Source organism: Manis pentadactyla, chromosome 11, assembly GCF_030020395.1.
Source record: "Manis pentadactyla isolate mManPen7 chromosome 11, mManPen7.hap1, whole genome shotgun sequence".
NCBI lineage: Eukaryota > Metazoa > Chordata > Mammalia > Pholidota > Manidae > Manis > Manis pentadactyla.
In genome coordinates, this window is record NC_080029.1 from 41,360,694 (window position 1) to 41,380,713 (window position 20,020).

The 20,020-nt window shown below is 38.7% G+C and overlaps 1 protein-coding gene across 8 annotated transcripts in view; it reads right to left on the reverse strand.

Annotated features, from left to right (window-relative positions):
* The window catches only part of DAAM1 (dishevelled associated activator of morphogenesis 1), a 192,367-nt gene that overhangs the window by 45,058 nt on the left and 127,289 nt on the right, over positions 1-20,020 (reverse strand). For all 8 annotated transcript variants that reach the window (XM_036919117.2, XM_036919114.2, XM_036919123.2 and 5 more), the window contains 3 exons: positions 7,814-7,885; positions 2,621-2,715; positions 272-605 (listed from right to left, as the gene is read on the reverse strand). In XM_036919117.2, coding sequence (XP_036775012.2) covers positions 272-605; positions 2,621-2,715; positions 7,814-7,885 — 501 coding nt within the window. The remainder of the gene's footprint in view (positions 1-271; positions 606-2,620; positions 2,716-7,813; positions 7,886-20,020) is intronic.

Genomic DNA, 20,020 nt, shown 5'->3' on the forward strand with positions numbered 1-20,020 from the left:
CAGGGAGCATCCCATATAATGGATTCCAAAGATGTGTGCTATATAACGTGTAGGAAGCAGGGCTACATTTTCAAGTTCAGTATATCCAAAATCCCATATTGATCAACTACAGCAAGTATATTCCTCTTCTCCTAAGAGAGGAAGGAAACGCTCAAAGTCATGGTGTGAGTAATCACCACAAGGAACTCTATGAAAGTCATGCTCCCTCTGCAGGGCCAGGAAGGCGCCTGTCAGAACAGGCGATCACGAAGCCACGAGGGAGCGCACCCACCTGAAAGCGGGTCCTTTCACTGGCATACTTCTGGTAGTGCAGCATGGCCTGCAGGACCTTCCTGTGGCCCCCGGGAACCAGGCACACGGCGCCCAAGATTTCCAGCACAGCCACCTTGGTTTTAATGTTCTCTGTGCTCAGACTCTGAGCAATTACATTAATACTCTCAGAATGAGCCAGGACGTGAGCCCGGCCTTGAGAGTTGTTCATCAGCGCCTTTATACACCCAATGAGAGAGGTATGTATTCGAGACTCTGAGGTCTCATAGTCCATGGTCTTTAGAAAGTTGAGAATACATGACAGGCCATCCAAGTCGATGAATCTGGTTACAAACCTGTCACAAAGAAGTTAAAATATATCAGACTCAAGTCCCTTTGGAATTTTGTAATCACTCTGAAAGGAAAAGCTTGTAGATGGAAGACAGCGAGAAGGGAGAAGACATAGTTCCTAAAGTAACAAAGGCTTACACTGATGGAGTCTTCTTAATTCCAAGTCTCTTCCTTGGCACAGACCCAAAGGACAGGTCCAACCAGAAGTGTAAAAAAAAATCTTCATTTGAGGTAAACAGATCTCAATGGACAACAAAGAACGAATTAATAGTTCATAGAACCACAGAAAATCAGGAATGAGAAGACAATCAGAATTATTTGTCTCAGGTTAACATCATTTGCCGATCCTGTATTATTGTAGCATCCAACTCCCATGGACTTTTATGTGCTGACCACTGACCCAGACAGGCCCTGTATCAATGAAAGTTAAAGGGCACCCTTAAACCCAAGGACATTCGTTTGTCAAATAAATGATAATCTACATCCCCAAGGTTTTGTAGCAACATACTCCTTTTGTATGACATATTACATGGAATCCCAATATATAAAACAAATAAAAGCAATTCCTTATTACTGTACAGTAATTTTATTGATATTTATAGCAGTTATTTACTGCAAAGTCAATCAATGAAAATAATTCACAATGCACATCTGCATGTTAAGCTTTTGAAAACTTCAGAAGTAACAGAACCTGTTTATCTGAGTACTCCATAAACTTACAAACTTACTTAGCTTTGGATATCCTTAGATATTTATCTTAGATATTTGTTAACATCTAAGAATGTAGGACACACACAAAGGGAAACATCAATCTGATTATGATAGGCTAGAAAACCTATGTCATACAACTGCATAGATTTTTGATGAATCAGTAGATTTTTTTATTTAACATTTTATAGTCAAATAAAGGAAGAGAATCTTTATTTCCATTGATTTTATCCAACTACATAACCCAGGTACAGCCAAGCTGGTTAAGCCAGTTGGTGCAGTACTTATTTGTTCACAGCACCAATGCAATGCCATGTGCCTATAAGCACCCCAGTATCCCATCAACCGTTAGAGGCACTGATGGAAAATGAAGGTGAGAGAGGCACACAGTGGAAGCTGATCACCCACCTTTTTTAAAATGACAGTTTCATTGAGATATGATGTACATGCCATAAACTTCATACTTTTAAATGCACAATTCAATGATTTTAATACATTCACAGAGTTATGCATTCTGTCTGATTTTAGAACAATTTAATCACCCCTAAAAGACAATTCTTCCCTCACCCCAACCTCAGACCACTACTAGTCTTTCTGTCTCTATAGATGGCCTCTTCCAGATTTTCATATCAATGGAATCATATAATATGTGGTCCTTTGCATCTGGCTTCTTTCACTTTGCATAAATATTTTCAAGGTTCATCCATGTTATAGCACTTATCAGTACTGCATTCCTTTTTATGGCTGAATAATAGTCCATTGTGTAGATATATCACATTTTATTTATCCATTCATCAATTGATTGAATTTGGGTAATTTCTGCTTTTTGGCTATTATGAATAACGCTGATAGAAACAGTCACACACAAGTTTTCTGGGAGACACATTTTCATTTTCCTTTCCTCTATATTGAAGAGTAGAACTGCTGGGTCATATGGTCCCTATGTTTAACATTCTGAAGAGCTGCCCAGCTGTTCTCTATAGCGGCTGCACCATTTTACATTCCCACCAGCAATGAATGAGAGTTACAATTTCTCCATATCCTCACTAACACTTCTTAGCTGTCTTTTTTTATTTTAGCCATCTTAATGGCTGTTTGCATATCTTTTAATTGAATAAAATCAATTTATTGAATGGTCAATGGTTCAAATATTTCTTCTATGGTTCAACTGCATACTTTTAATTGAAGACTTCTTAAAAGTTGGTTATTGAAGAAAAAAAGAAGAAATGAAGGAAGAAAAGATGCGTGGAAAGAGAAGAAGAAAAAGAAAAAGAACAGAGACAAGTAGGACGCATTACCCAGGAAAAAGTACCTCATTGGCTTTGTCCTCAGTGCTGTCTTCAAACTCTCTATAGTTTTACTTCTCTCTTCTTCCTCTTCCTTCTCTAACGCCAACAGAGATTTTCTCTATGCAAAGAAAACTGAAGTTATTTCTTCAAATTCTACATTTGAATTACAGTACAAGCAAGAAAAGCCCACATATTGCATACTACTGTTTTAATACAAATAAACAACCAAGAAATCTATGATCAAGGTTTACTACAGACCACACAGTAGCACAAAGAATTCTACAAATTCATTACCTGTAAGTTAGTTCTTTTAAATTTTACATAAAGCTCTAAGGAAATGTTTAGAAGTCTTAGTAGAGATTAAATTGTCTAAATATTTGTGTATAACTCTTGTTTAACTCTGAAGAAGATATTACCATTTCTATTTGATAGAAAGAGGATTGGACCTCTAGCTAAGTACAACATTCTGGCAATTAAAGTTAATATCATTATCACTCTATAAACAGAGATGGGCAGCAATCTTCTCATACTCTCTCCCATTCTTCAGGTGAGAAGTGTAATCATTTACACTTTTGTTACATGTGTGTGTGTGTGTTTGTGTGTGTGTGTACACACTCTCCCTACCCGGGACCTGCCAGAGCAGTGCCTCTCAGACTTTACTGTGGATTCAATTCACCTGAGGATCTTGCACACCCACAGGTTCTGATGTGGTATGTCTGGGGGGAAGCCTAAGGTGCTGTATTTCTGACTAGTTTCCTGCAATGCTGAAGTGCAGGCCTGTGGGCCATGCTTTGAAGAAGGTTCTAAGGAAGCAGATCTCAGCTGATAAAAAGTCAGGAATGCCAGTAAGGCTTACAAACTTGTTAAAAGGTCTTTTCCATTTCTTTCATCCCTTCATCACCTAGTTATATTAAAAGTATCCCCAAGTCTTAACGGCTCCAGGGGCCTTCACCCACTGAAGCACTGGACCCTTGCCTTCATTCCATTCAGAACACGTGCTTGTTTAGTCTCACTCTTTTTATCTGTTACGAATTCTGATAAAATGCATGGCTGGAAAACAGACTGTGGTACTGGGGGGAGAAACAGTTTGGCTCTTATCCATGTGTCTCAATGATCCAATCTCTATCTTTCTTTCAGGACTATAAATCACCAAAGGATGACTTCACTTCATTTTTTCAAATTGAGGTATAAGCATTAACTAACTAAATGTTAACTAATGCCTAAATTTGCCTTCACAAGCAGGAAGGGAAAGACCAGAGCAAACAAATATATCATTTATGGCAATAGGAATTGCCATACACCATACTTATAAAATCATGAATTTTATTTATGGAAATAAAAATTATTAAAGTCTTGTTTTTTAAGACTTGTTATTTTTTCTTCTAAAGCTGTCCTCTTGCTGTTGATGAGCCTAGACAGCTGTCACCAAAGGATGTGTATGTAGAAATAGCCAATGAATTTCTTCATGGCTCTGGGATTCATCCCCTGGAAGATTCAGCACAAATCCAGCCAGGTATGTTTAATCTCCTATGGCACAGCTGAACTCTGTTAGACTCTTAGGCAGTCAGTTCAGATCTGCAGCTCAGAATCAAGCCTTTTATGAATATCACTCCTTATTCCTAAGCTTAATCACAGAAAACTATCCCCAGATAAGGACTACACACATTTCTCATTGCAGTTCACTAATACTAAATGAAGATGTATTTATGTGTCCTTTTAACAATCTGGGAGAGAGTGGAACATTTGAACAAAGGCAGATTATATTAAGTCTTCCCCTAGTAGAGTTGGGAGATTTATGAAAAGTCAAGAAAATTAAATTGGAATCTCCTTTTCCAATGTAAGAACCATTACCTACCTTCAAAACAGAAGATAATATGCTGTTTTCTGTCAGTGATACAATTCGATTTGAATCTAAGGTTGTGTTTATTGTATTGAGAAAACTGACAGTATATAAATGGCAATGATATTCTAATGTGACTTTTCAAATTAAAATAATTTATATAAAGTTTAAAGTTTTCAAGCTCCACATTTAGGGAGAAGGCTTAATTTGCAACTTTGTGTAGAAAAGGGGGATATGCCTATATTTCTGAAGACTGCGACTATGCCAAACACCCAGAATGCAGCTTGGCATACACAGGACAGGCCTGTGGCAGCTTTCTGGGTCCCCTGCACATGCACCGAATCCCTGCCATGTGAGAAGTGGGCAATGGTAGAGGATCTCTTGGTCAAAGCTACTAAGGTGTAATGTTGGAACACACAGGTCTGAGAGCGATGCAAGAACTAGGCACAGAAATCCTTCTTGCTGAGAGTCTGGAATGAAGCTCCTCTCTAAAACATTTCCTTGGTGTGAAATCAGTAAGCCAGGCTGCTGAGCACCCTGAACTTCACCTCATATCCTTTCTCCTTGAGAGTGCATGGAGAAGCCACATACAAAGAAAACCCAGGGCCTTCTCAAACCTGTTGGGCTGTACTTTTTTATTATACTGTTTTTCACTCTTTAAAAGTCAACAGATCACTCAGGGGTCCTTTAAAGAACAAAGCACTCTTGTTAGGAAGCTTACAGAAAGTAACTAAACTTGTTCCACAAACGGCTTCACAGGCCAGTGAGGGCTGCAGCTCTCATCCTGGACTGTTTATCAGACTCTTGAGGCATTAAAGGAAGCAGATGCCTGCCCCACCTTAGAAAAGTTGGGAGATGGGGGTGAGCTGGGATTACTAAGCCTCTTTTACTTGCCAAAGGGTTTTAAAAACTGAGTTGGTGAGAGGCAAAGTGCAAAGGAGTCTTTGAGCTTAGACTGACTGGTTTCAATGCCAGCCCCACCACTTCCTTATTAGATGACCTTGGGCAGAGTGACCTTTCTCTGAGTATCAGGCTCCTTATCTAGAAACAGCCCTTACAACACAGGGTGCTTGCAAGGATTTTAAACATGTGAAGTGCCTGTCACACTGCCTGTCATGTGATGCACACTCAGTAGCAGCAGTTGCTATTGATGTTGAGGACAATGGATGATGACAATGTGGACACATGCCCCTTCAATGATTCCCTACACAAACAGCCACGGAGTCGAGCTGCCAGGCCATGAAAGGATTTGGAGGGACTATACGTCTTTCTAGTCCACAGGGACAATGCTTCAAGATTTCTGCAGTGTTGCCGGGAATTCTGCAGTACAGTTATAAGAGAGATTAGCCAGAACTATGGGAGGAGGTGGTGACAACAAATATGGTGAGAAAAACAGCAAACTCAGCAGAGGGCTGTAGTCTCATCAGGCCTCCTTGTTCCTTTATATGCAGGAATTCAGAGGCCTCATTACCTCATGAACTGTTAATCCCTTTTCCGTTTAACCCTGGGAAGATGCTGGCTCGTCCTTAACAGGAACATCATCAGAAAGCTCTGTTACATGTTTAGTACATAAAGAACAGTAAAGTGACTGGCAAGTGAATAGCCTTGAGATATTCTTGGAAAGGACTTTGGATTAGGAAGCATATATAATTAAAATGTAAATGACTCATGAATGTCACAAAGGGTCGTCCAAGGAGTTGGCTGAAAGAGAAAGGAGGCTCCAGAAGACATGCCCCATGCTGGCACATCACAGACATTCTGGAGCAGGAAATGAGGCAGGTCAACACTGGACGAGGCATGGATTAAGTCACTAAAGGACAAATTAACCTAACTGCCCCAAAACGTGAAGAAAGGAAAAACCCACAGTATTTAGTATTCCATTTATAGAAGTGAATTCATTAGCAGAGAAGCAGCTTCCCTTGTTCCATCAACGCTGACTTAATTAGAAAGAAAGGCAGCCTTCCCGACCACTCTTTTGTCTCCCTAAAGCCAGGAGAAAGAATTCAGAAAATAGCTTTTACATGCAGGAAATGTAAATGGCTCTAAATTATTATTGCTTAGGCAGATGCACAGAAAATCCCTGATGGTCATCACAAGCCTCACACTCTGCTAATATATTCCTACAAATGCTGAAATCACCCTTTTCTCAACATTGTCATTGTATACAAGGGTTTGCATAAGGAGGATTTGGTGGTTATTTTCTCTTCTTTTCTGCTGTGCTTTTAGACTGGGAACCCTCAGGGCAAAAGCTTATGCAGTTTCTTCTATAATTTATACAACCCTGTTCACATTTACCAGGCTGTTTATTATTCACTGTTTGACAGCAGAAGAAGCATCTAAAAGGAAAATGCTAGAAAAGAAGAAGTTACTCAAAGTCAAGGCCTCTGAAAGTCTAGCAAAAGTGTGAATGATTTATATATTCTAGTCAGTTAACTTTTGCCATAGCAGCAAAACATTAGAGAATCTAAAAAGTTTCCTTGAAGTATAATAAACTATTTCCCCATAAACACTCTGGGGAAGGCAGGATAAGAAAGAGGTAGAGAAAAGGATCATGGAAGTTTGGATATTATAAACTCAAGTTGAATCTAACAGACTGACTCTTAAAATCATGAGTGTGAATGACTGTTCCACTATGGGTAACCTCCAATTTTTACCAACACGTGAAAGATTTAAGTTGCTAAGGCTCAAAGGTTGATGACGTTTTCTAGTGCAAATTTATTTGGGATCAATAGGTGCGTGCCCCTCAAGTTGCTCTGAATACTGACATCATAGAAATATCCAGGTGCTCAAAGCACATATTTTAGACATTATGAAAGCATTTTAAGCAATTACTGAACCAAAGATTTCTCAAGGACATCTCAGTGTTATTATTATGCCTTTTCATTGAACCATTTATTGCATGGACTCCTTTTGTTGTTTATATGAGTAAAAGGGTATCTTGGTGCCATGCAAAATCAAAACCCAGTACTAAGCATGTCCTCAGTAAAAAAAGGAATGGGAGGAAAACAGTGAAGGAACAGTTTCATTCTATCATTTTTAAATGGTATTAACTTTAAGAATAGCAAAGCTCCAAATGATTGCTAAGAGCAATTGCAAGTTAAAGTTGAACATAAGCCAGACTTAAGATTACATTTCCTCTTACAACATTAAACTCACTTATATTTTAGTGTGTGCTGATTTTATGTTAAACATACTGGAAAAAATCATTTTGCCAAGGACCACTGCTGCCCTCTTTTAACCCCAACGTTGGGAGTCTGGAAAGGAGTTTGGGAAGATGATGATGCTGGGTAGTTCTTACCCAATTTATTGTGCAACTTTGTGCTTTGTACTAAACTTGCATTTTAAACGTGTGTCACAGAATGGAAAGTATACGTACAGCAGCCATGGAATTGAGCTGATCAATGTAGAATTCAGGCCAACTTGTTGCTCCCTTGTTTTCTTCTTGGTCCTAAAGAGGAAGAAAAAAAGTAATATACCACCAGACATAAAAACACAACATCATAAGCACATTTGACTTCCACAGCATCTAGCAGGTAGCCCATACAAACCATTAGAAGGCACAGAGAAGATACCTGTCTTGAAAGATTGACCTTAAATCATCAGACTGTTCACTTGACTAGGGTGGACCTCCCGATCCAATGTCCATAGAGAGTGCTGAAGCCAGTTAGGGGTGACAAGGGGGACATTTTCTGAATCACAGATCAATGGGGAATTTAAATGGGAATGCAGCTGCACCATGGCGTGACGCTGGTTTCCTTTACAGGCACAGTAACATTAGTAAGGGCACTGTGTTCCCTTCACGGACAAAGGATCTCTAGGTCCTATATCACACTGAGGACAGTATTGCTGGATTATACATCTGGATGAAATCCACAAGAGAGGGAAAGTTGTCTTAAAAAATGACCACAGAATTTGGCCAGTTGTTAATAGACTTTTTCAGTTAGTTTATTCATATTCCAGCAGACAGCAAAAATTTTGAAGAAGGGTTTCATTCGATGTGACCAAAACTAAGTAGAGCTTCAGGTGAGAAGGTAGAATACAGCCTGGCATTGGGTGGGAGGTAGTAAAATGGACACACATTATCCCAGGCTGGCCCTCACACCGTGACGGCTTGTGAGTCTGACAAGACTTAACACATCTGAGGTGAAGAGTACTGAGACCCATGGAATTCAGAAACCCACTCCCAAACCACTCCAGCCAGTCTTGGATCTTACCCACAGGGTGACTTGAAGCCAGCACAGAGCCCCCAGCGCTTCTGTGGATGTGAGATCTATACCAGCCTGAACCCACACCTCCAAAAAAAAAAGCAGCTAGCCGTGGCCTCTGCTCCATCTGAGCATCAGGCCTGTAAGAAGATGGCACCGGGATTGGGGATTTCAATGCATGTTTGCAAATCTATGTGGCTAGTCATTTGTGTAATCATACGTGAAGAGGAAAATTCAGCTATTCTCTAGCTTCACATTCAGAGATTACCTTAGTCTGATCGATATCCTTTGCCCACCTTGGAGAAGATGCTGGGCCAGGTACAAGTAGCTGTTCCCTATTTACTGGTGCCAGAATCCCAGTCCTTGGCATAGCTGTTTCAAGGTGGGGCTTTTAATTTCGGTCCTATACCTTACTTCAAAAAGAGAAAACAGTAACACTTGCTCTGAGAAAATCTTTCTAGACAGGTCTACTGGGGTGAAATAAAGAAACATAATTCCAAAACTATTCTATTCTTTAAGTAGTCATAAAAGAGGGACAAAGTAACTATTGCTTTCAGTGCCTTAAAAGCTGGCAGTAATTGATATCTGAACTCAGGCAGTTGCATGAATTTCATCTGGAGACTGAACAAGCCAGATGTTGGGGACAAAGGCTACAGCAGCAGCTTTGAAGTGGGACTGGATTACACTTACATGATTTTTAAAAGCTTAGGAAATCTGATGAGTTTTTAGAACAGCCCTTTATTATTACTTAACATGTTAATAAAATAGCTACAATGGTAGTTAAAATGGAGTATTAAAGTTATCAAAACCCTACTGTTACTAATGTATTCAGCAAGCCAAAACCCACAATGATATTCAGTAATGCCTGAATGTATAAAATGAAACAGAAGTTGCCAGATCTTTCTAGTCCCTCAGACTACGGCGAATTTTTGAAACTACAACAAATCACGTCCCATGTTCAGAGTCCCATGGGAGCCTGTCTGTTGTATGCTTAATAGTCACGGTTACAGAATAGAGACCATTTTAGAAACTGAAGATTAGTTTATAGCAAGAACTCTTTACACTTTGGAAATCCTTTAATGTGAACAGATTAAGAGTAGACCTAGATACCGTAGTCAAAATAAGGGGAAGAAAGCTTCATTTTTATTTCACATGTCTCAGTGCTGAGAAAATCAAATGAGCCAACATATGTGAAACCTTCTTGTAAAAGTACTAAGTGTTATCACTATATTGCTGGAGGATGAGCTCCAGAACTCTCCATTTTGGCAACAGATCTCCAGTTTCCCCTGGAGAACTCTGTAACCCTGGTCCTTCCATACAGCTGTGTGCTGCGGTAGCCAAGTGAAACTTGCATCTGTGAATCAAGTCTCTCCTCTACTTCGTGTGCCTAGCAGAGTCTGTAGTTATGCAAGAGGTACAGGCCAGGAGGAGATGGATGCAATTGTTCTCTGTGGATCCCCTAAAGAGCACTGGAAATGGGGACATGCCATGGAGAGACTCTCCCTTAAGAAGTCTGATGCAAATGTAATGCATGTAATATTCCTGGAAGGCAATGGAGTCCTATGGACTACCAGTCTCTAACATGTATTAACTATGCTTTGAACCACCTGTCTCAGTGCTTTCTATTTGTTCTGGAGAAACAAGTGGAAAAATATACAAGATCATATAAATAGTATCAGTTGTAATGGAAGCAACAGCCTCCACCACACATATGGCTTATTATGTGTCACAAATTTGAAGCACTGTGTCTTTATTTAATTTATCCTCTGAGTAGGTGCTGTTATTATATTCATTTTACTGAAGAGGAAACAAAGGCAAAGAGAAGACAGGTGAGTTGCCAAAGGGTATCATGCTGAAAAAACAGAGGCAGTGGGAAAGAATCAGGGCAACCTCTTTCCTAAGATTATACTTCAGATAAATCACCCAAGGCTGGCCTTTTACTCCTGACCACTTCACTCAAAGAAAGTCAGACATGGTTAATGGCCAAAAATGAGTTCACCTTTCCCTAAGCCCTTATTGCTATTTTTGCTACATTCAACATTTCTGAATACTATTCTAAGACCTGCTGTCTTACCCAGGTTACCTCTGACCCCTCTCTAGACTCTTTCTGTGGAACTCTTCTGACCCTCCACCAATGCCTTATCTGTCTTCACGTGTGTGCGTATGGACTGCACTCAGGCTTCTTCCTGACCTGTGTTCCTGTTCTGTTATCAAGCTCAGTCTAAAGGCCATCTTCATGGTGATTTCCCAAGAGCTCCTAAAGATGAGCTGATAGCACTGAGCAGTTCTAGAAACTGGAATTATAAACAAATCCCCTCCCTAAATCATAACATCTAACCTTACTTTTGGCTACCATCCTCACTGATTTCCATTAGCTGTTTTTTCTCTAATAAGCAAGAATACAGGTTTTATTCTTTTAAAAAGTTCCTTTTTCTCCTTTTAAAACAGTTTGTGGGAATGACATGTAGAGAAGCTGCCCTATGGGAATACATATTTTAGCAATCACATTAAATGCTCTTGTTATTCGACCTACAGACTGGGTATTTCTTAAAACCTACTTTTGATTGCTCTTGAAAGTGTTATAAGCATTTAAGTTTCTATGTCTTCAGAATGTTTATTAGATAAGTAGAAATGAATTGACATAAACATTTTATGTTATCAAATTCTCTAATGATTATTGTTTCTTAGGACTGCAAACAGAACTTATTTTCAGAGACATGGTATAATGGAAAATGACCAGAGTGGGCATCTAAAGATGACATTCCAGAACTTACTTTTTGGTTTGCTCAACCAGCATTCCTTGGTAAGTTTGAATCCCTGGACCTCATTTTCCTTCTCTCTAAAATAAGAGGGTGAGACCAGACTCTTTCTGAAGTCCCTACAAACTCCAAGATTCTATATAACTAAATAGTGAGATGTCACAGAAAATACAGTATGTTCTTAGTTTGAGGGCCCAATTTCTAAAATCAGTAATTTAAAAAAAATGTATGTTGTTCAGTGACTTAATTATAAAACACTTAACTTTCTTTTTTATTGAAGTACTACTGATATACAATCTTATATTGGTTTCAAATATACAACAACAAAAAAAAACCCCAACAGTTCAACAGTGGTTTAACAGTTACTTAACTATTAAATCCTCACCCCCACCAGTGCAGTTACTATCTGTCATCATAGAAAGATGTTACAGAATCATTGGCTATATTCTCCATGCTGTACTACCATCCCTGTGACCAATTTATATTATGGTTAAGAATTTTTGTATCCCTTTATCTCCCTTCCCTCCCCACCCTATCCCAGCCCCTACCCCAAGGTAATCACCAGTCACTTCTCAATGTCTGTGAGTCTACTGCTGTTTTGTTCATTCAGCATAAAACCCTTAACTTTCAACAGTACTTCCTTTACAAGGTAATTGGAGGAAGAAAACAAAACAAAATTTCCTGCAGGGTGGACACTTTGACTCTTTGCTTTCATACTGACTACAGTTTTTAACCTCTATTTTTGGTTATCTACTTTGCTTTCATTATCTCAAATTCTGAAAAAAACCCAACAGAACAAAGCAAAAACCCCTTTTCTAGAAAAGGGAATGTGTACAGTACAATTGACCTTCAAAAACATTGACTTTTTTTCTAATCAGGCTTTAATCAACCAACTCATATAGAAGGTAAAGAAATACATATTCTTTCTACCTTGTTTCATTTCCACCTGTCACGTTTTTCATTCCAAATCTTTGGCCACTGGCTGGTAAAAAAAAAAAACCTCTAAGAGCTCCACCCCTATCCTTTTTAAATGCATAAAAATGCATTTATTTTTCTAACTTGTGCTTTCCCCTAGGAACAAATTTTACTATTTTCTGGTTTGCACCCTCTCTGAGGTAACATTCACATCTATATCCCAGAGCTGTCTCTCACTTCATTATCATCTCCCTAGCAGTTCAAGATGACTGTGTTCCACTTTTACTATCACCATCCACAGATATGCATTTGAATCCTCAGCCACTCACTACTTAGAGTGACTCATAGCTAGGCAAGATAAGTAGCCTCTCAGTGTGACTCAGCTTTACTTTCCTTATCTGTAAAATGGTTGCCTACCTTGTAGAGTCATTGTGAGGATTTAATTAGTTAATACAAGTAAACTGACCTCTGGGAGAGGCATACACACAGCATGCTCAACACACGTTAGGATAATAATAATACTGTTCTGGAATCTCCAGCTGTGGCCTGTCTAAGTCCTTGTTACTAGGACTGTAAAAATTGGAGCAACCAGTTTAGAGGTTAATTTTGGCAGTAGTCATTCAAATTTAAAACACATACTGGCCTTTGACCCTGTAAGTCTACTTTCAGGAATTTGCCCACAATTACAGAGCCACAATCGCACAGATATACATTACAAAGATTATTTTCACTGCAGTGATATTTGAATTAGTAAATAATAAAGTTAACAAATACATGAAAGGGGGTGGTTAAATAAATCACTTTGTAGTAGTAACAAAGACTGAAATAGAGTTATGTAAATGATATTACAAATGACCAAATTTATTATATAGGGAAAATCCTTCAGAATATTGTTCTCTCCCATCTGTAGGAAAAAAATGTACACTTTACACACAAGCATTTCTGGAAATATATACAATAAGTTTAACAATGGCTACCTCTAGGTATCAGTAGGAAAGGTCTTCTACTTATAAACTCTTGTGCAATTCCAACTTTTATTTTAGCAACATTATGCACTATTTTCACAATAACAGAAGTTTTAAAGCATTACACATTCTATAAGGACAAGAGCTTTGCTTTTTCTGATGTTCTGTGTGACATGAAATACATCAAGTCAAGATCATGTAACATTTGGCATGTCTCTGTTCTTGGTAAGGGATAGAAATGTTTTAAACATTTCTTGATTATCTTCTCTCACCAGATTTTCTATTTCTAAAACACACTATAACCTTAATACAAGCTGTTTATTTAGACAAAGAAACTGCATGATTTAGCCTAAGACATATGAATTAGAAGCACACTAAAATTTTCTAACATTCCATACTCCTGTATTTGTGTGGCAATTTCTTGGTAGCAGCTGAAGTCTTTCAGTGATATAAGTATGACTCAAAGTACAGTTCAAAAATTAAGTCTGTAAGTGAGAATAACCTCTTTTGAAATTATCACAGGACACATTTTTCATAGGATTCTTTCCCAAGTAACAACATGTAAGAACTGGTAGGGTTTTCTTCAGTTTAAGATGCTCTTAATAAGGCCCCAAACAGGCTGTACAAAGGTCAATCAATTGTACAGGACATGTTCCGTGGTTGTTCACTAGACCACAAATCACAGCCTGGAGAAACATGCACTTGGCCAACTAACACCATAAATCTCTCAATGTTCACTATCACAAATACATGAGGCTCTTAGATAATACTTATTAGGAAAGAAAGGCACATTCTTTCACTGTCTAGATTGGCTAAAAATCCTTTAGTGATGTATAATAATGGTACCATCAACTAAAAAATAGTAGAGACATAGTAAGGTTTAACTAAATGAAAGATAAAGTTTCAGCATGGTACAAAGTAAATTTCTTTCTGATAATTTTCATTATCAGGACAAAGGCAATTAAATACTAATAAAAACCTGTTGCATCTGTAAAGAAAATGCTATTAGAAAACATGTTAACTGTGATTGTATACAGGACCAAGAAATTCTATCCCTTGTTAATGATCAAAACAGTCACTTGTTGCATTAAATTGTCATTAAAACTCTGGATTTCATGGGCCCTGTCCCATATACTAATGAGTACAATTTATATTAAATAAATTCACTCTATATCTAGAATTTTAACAGAATACTAGACAGAAAGGGGCACACAGGGCAAAATATTTTGTTCTATTAGGTACATCTCCATATGATGTATGCCATCTAATAGACTCAAGCACATGACAGGAAGTAGCTGTCAATGTGGGTGGACCAGGTGCAAGGAACAGGGGAGGAGGAGTCAGCAGGATGAACAAGGGAAAAGCATATTGTGGGAGGCCTTGCTAATAACATCTGTTAACTTTCTTTTCTGGGTCAGTAACAGTGTCATTAGCGTCTTCTGCAAAGATGGTCACAAGGAAGAGAAGAAGAGCCTGATACACCAGGGGCCGACAAACCTGTTCTGTAAAGGACCAGATTGTAAGTACTGTAGGCTTTGTAGACCATATAGTCTGTTGCAACTATTCAGCCCTGCCACTATATAGTGTGAAAACAGCTACTGACAAATGAGCACGTTTCAATGGCCCTTTGTTTACAAAAATTGGTAACTGGCCAGATTTGGCCCATGGGCCACAGTTTGTCAACCCCTGTGCTAGATTAAGTTTAGCTCTCAAGAGGGCAGAAGTACATCAAAATTCTAAGTTGGTCACCAGCTATTTTCCATGCTTTCTCTTCTCCTTCAAGCCACTCTCTTTCTAGTAAACCCCAGCTACAAGATAAGATCAGCTCATAAAGTATACAGAATTTGCCCAGTGACTTGCACTTTTTCTGGAGAAAAAGCAGGACCTACCATGCCTGAAAAGTCTACCTTCTTATCAAGCTCACTGCTCCCTGAAAGTAGTTTAATCCTACTTTTAAAAATAACATAACATCCTTAAGGTCCTTTATATCCTGATATTTGCCTCCAACTCTTTCTGTTTTGTTCTTTCATCAGGAAGAGAATCAGCAGGTCCACAAATCTGGATTTTAGAATGTTGCTTTATTCAGCCCTTCCAACACCTACCTCTAATCCCTAGCAGTGGGCTAAAACTGTATCTAATATTTGAAGCTTGCCAAAGGGAGGCAGTTGGTTTCAAAAAATAATTCCTATGCTGTCACATTTCAGTATAATCATGTGGTTCCTGGGACTGCCAATCCCGGGTACATTTTTTGGCCACTGCCACAATTACACATCAAGAAGACTGCTGCCAAAATCCGGTTGGGCCCACACAAGGAATGATTACAGAACAGCAGCTTCTTCATCTACTGGGAAATCCAATACCTCCTCCTAAGCCTCAGAATGTCAGTCATTTTTCTAGAAAGCCTGGAGGGTGACTTGTAGTAACAGTGGCTTTCATGTTTAGCATTTAGAATCACGGAGGAAAAGCAAACCTCTTTCTCCACTTTTCCCAGTGCTACAAAACATCTGTATGTTTTTCAGGAGCCAACACATAATTATATAGCTAGATCTTTGACCCTGGAGACACCCTAGTCTGAGTTTCCCCTCACTGGGGTCCCTGTTTAAGGTCACCAGCAGGTTGACCATATGCTCTCTCAGAGAAAGCTTCATGGGTCCACACATTTGGAACCAGCACTCTCACTAACTGTTAGAAAATTCACCTCCTACTCAATGGACAGATGTCTCCTTATAACTTCAAGCACTTGTTGGCCTTAGCTTGGCCCTTGGGAACTACATGAAGTTTAATTTCTTCTATTAACAATAACCCAGTAAATATTTAAACAATTTCAACAGAGCTCCCAAAGTCATCTCTTTACCAAGCCAACAATTCTACACTGGCAATCTAGTGCAAGTTTATCTCCCTCAGTTCATGAATAAATCACAAGTTTTCCGTAAGTTCATCAGACCCTTATGTCCACTCTTTACAAAAATAACTCCAACTCTAACAAATATACCTAAATTCCTGTGAAAGGGCTCTTTTCACATGTCAAGGATGAGTAACTCTAGACAGTCTCTGCTGAGAGGGCATCTAGAGAATTTCTGACCAAAATATCTCCCCAAAAAGAAACAGAACAAGTTCTGCTCTCCTGGTGGTCCAGGACAATAATGTTTATGATTTAGAATAAAAGATACATGTCATATGAAGCACAGGTAAGCATGTATAGTCCTTGTTTTACTAAGTATACATATTTTAACAAAGTTGGCCGTAAACTCAATGGTAAAATTGCTTTTCTTGTAAGACTGAAGACACTTTATCTCTAAAACATAAATATAAATGAACAGAATTGGAAATGTGTGAATAGGACCTAGGCTCACTAGCTGCCAAGACGATGTGGATAGTTTAAGCCCCTTTAGAGCACTGTTTTCCACATCTCTGGGTTATACTTATGCTGCCCCTCTCCTGTACATCAACTCTTTCAAACATCAGACTAATATCTTCCATGAATGGGTGTAAAACCTGACACCTCTTCTGATCCCCTGAGCTCTGCTCATTCCTCTTCTCTCGTCTATGCAGGTATAATGCTCAGCAGAACCAATATACAATGCACATGTCCCACAGAGAGCCTCCCACTCCCATATCACGTACTTCAGCCTAGTATTATTAAAGATTCCAGAGTATTTAAAGTTAGCCCCTTCTTTATCAATTCCATATCATAGAGGGTAATTTTTTTAAAGGTTAAATCATGGTAAGAACTGATGTTGAAGATTTTACTGAACTCATTAATAAATGAGGAAACTAGTAAGATGCTACAACAGGTTCAAAAGAGAGTCCAAAGGGCAAAGATGTAAATAAGCATCTTTTTATTAACAGGTACAAAACTAGTTAACAGGACAATAATCCATTGCATTAGACAATTTGCATTTCAAAGGACAAGAATCATTTGCACTATCAATTTTTTAAAACAGTTTTCAGATTTGTTAAATAGCTCAATGATAGCAAAAAGTGGAGATCACTCTGAAGAGGGCTACAGACAGAACATTCAGGAAAATTCCCCCCATTTCAATATATCTACACCTTAGCAGAATAAGAGGTACATGACTACTACTTCCTGGTTGAAGAGGACACAATCTTTAAAGGTGCAGTGTTGATGCCAAGCTGTATGACTAAGACTGCTCCAGGGTCCCCACACCTAAATTACCCAAATGCTCAGGCCTGCTCAAAGCTCCTGCTCAAGAACACCTACCTGATCCTGACCACTTCATCTCAATTCCTCATGTTTCTGTTGTCTTATCTAGGCTGTGTGGCATGGTTTCTAGTCATGCATTACTGAGTCTCTGACTTGAAACCAAGACCATTCTATCCCTCTCATACCGACAGCTGCAATTTATACTCTATCCTCCTTAGAAATTGGTTGGGTAAACACCTGAGGTATTTCTAAGAATTCTTGCACTGTTCATTAGGAAAAAAAAAAAAAAAGGCTATGAGCTCAGTGAGTGTAGACCCACCTCTCACCCAGCCAGAAAGAAAGCTATACTTGACAGCTGTTTCCTAATAGTTTGGAGCCAATGCCACTTCAGAGTAACACAGCCTGACTTGGGAGCAGCATCAGTGCTATGCTGCTGAATGGAGGCCCTCCCAAAGGCGGGGCGGGGGGGACCCCTCTGCTCATCATGCTCACACTTTAGTGCTGAACTGAATCTAGATGTCCCTTGCTTTCCTTCTCATTCATTTACTCATCCAATACATATCTGTTGGGTTTCATAATGGCCTAGGCTCTGTCCTAGGTGTTGGAATACATGAACGAAAGAACAAATCTCCCAGCTTTCCTTGTTAGTGATATAAGCACAAGATATATGAGAATATGTTTCCAACTTTAGTTTTAAGAGTTTCTGGAAGATCACCACCTTATTCTGGCAATAGGTTCTCAGACTTTGCAAGTATAGCTGCAAAAAACTATACCCATTTTAGACTTCACTTCCTCTTTCCATCAAGATAAAAAGGAAGTCAAATATTATTAACTTCCCTGCATTTTTACTAAACTCCAATCTTTATCAATGTATCTTCTAACCTCAGAATAAAAATGAAGTGTAAGCATTCCTAAGCTCCACTGGGAAAAAGGCTTTGAAACACTTCCTTGATAGCACAAAATGTTAATACTGTTTTATATGTTACAAGGCTTATTTACATGGAAAAATCATCAGAAATTTCTGAATGACCTCAAATGAAACATAGCACATCAAAACCAGGCTTGTGCTACTTCTCAATCAGCTATCATTTTTGTTCTCCCCAAAATCACATACCCCCAGAAAAGCAAGGAAAGAGTGCCACTTTAAACAGATCTAGTCTTGATGGGGAAGAACAGCAATGAAACAAAGAGAAGAGTAATGATATGAATTCAAGAATAAAGAAACCAACTGCATTTTTAAAACAGCTCAGGCACCCAGTCTGCTCAATATCCTCTTCTTTCCTGAAAAGGCTTGGGCTGAGTTTAGAGAATTGAAGTCTTAAAAGTAATATGTTACAGGATCCTGGAGAGAAATGTATTTCATGTGCTGACATATCCAAGAAAAGAGCCACAATTCTTACCTAGAACTAAACGCTGAGACTTTACAGTTCACCTCCCAAACTATGAGACATTTATTTTATTTATTTTAACAAGTCATTTATTTGGCAAAGCCCTTCACAAGCACAGAAAATGACTGGAATATGCCTAAAAATTTCAATTAGTATAACTCCAACATCTGAGGCCAATTTTAGATGACAATTCCCCCTCATTTACATGGCAAAGAAAAATAAACATTTCCCAATTATTATTTTCAGAAATGATACAAGCTCACATTCCCCTGCTGCCTATGACACAAAAGTATACAATGACATAAAACAAATTACTTCTATTTAGCTCCTTAAGGGTCAATCTTTGCCCCACACATCACCACGGAGTGCTACAGACCCAGGTACAATTTAGTCCAGCTGGTTGGTGAGCTAACATGTTTGGACACACATCACTAAATCCTTACGCAGTGTGGAAATCCAATCAGTGGTGTCAATGGCCTTTATTCCCTCACATCTTGCTACCAGATTTGCTGCTACCAGACAGCCTTTCAGAATGTCATAAAGCAGGTTTTGATGTTCTGTAACCTGTTCTTGGGAAAACAATCAAAGTATGTTTATGATTTGCAATATAATGCTTAACACAAGGCTATAAAGGATGGACTTTGGAAAGCAGTAATTAAACTACTAAGAGAATCAGGGGAGACATATTCCACTGAGGGATGCATTCCTAGGATGACTGAAAAATGTTATGCCAGGATTGTCCCCAATAAGGAGAGTCATAACTGTGTTTGATTCTAAGCTATCATCAATTCTATGATTTACTACTGAATTAATGACAGCATTTTTGGCAAAAAAATTTTTTTAAAAAGCATCAGTTGGAAGTTATCACCATCTAAGACATGTCTATATGTGAGGTCGTGGGGAAGCATATCTTAGAAACTGAGGAAACATACATGCTTTTCCTTTTGTATGGGGACAGATGAAAGCACACCATCTTAACCCTGCTCAAAGCAAATATTCCATACCTCACTGAAGAATGACAAGAGAATTTAAGACACTAATTTAAAGTTGGTATTCTTTGGTAGACTTTCTATTGTCATCTGCTTCTAGTTCCACAAATTACTAGATTCCTTGGGTGTAAGGAATTTGAAAAACCCAAAATTAGTATTAGCCACAGATTCTACTGGACACTGGAAGCTGAAAGCCT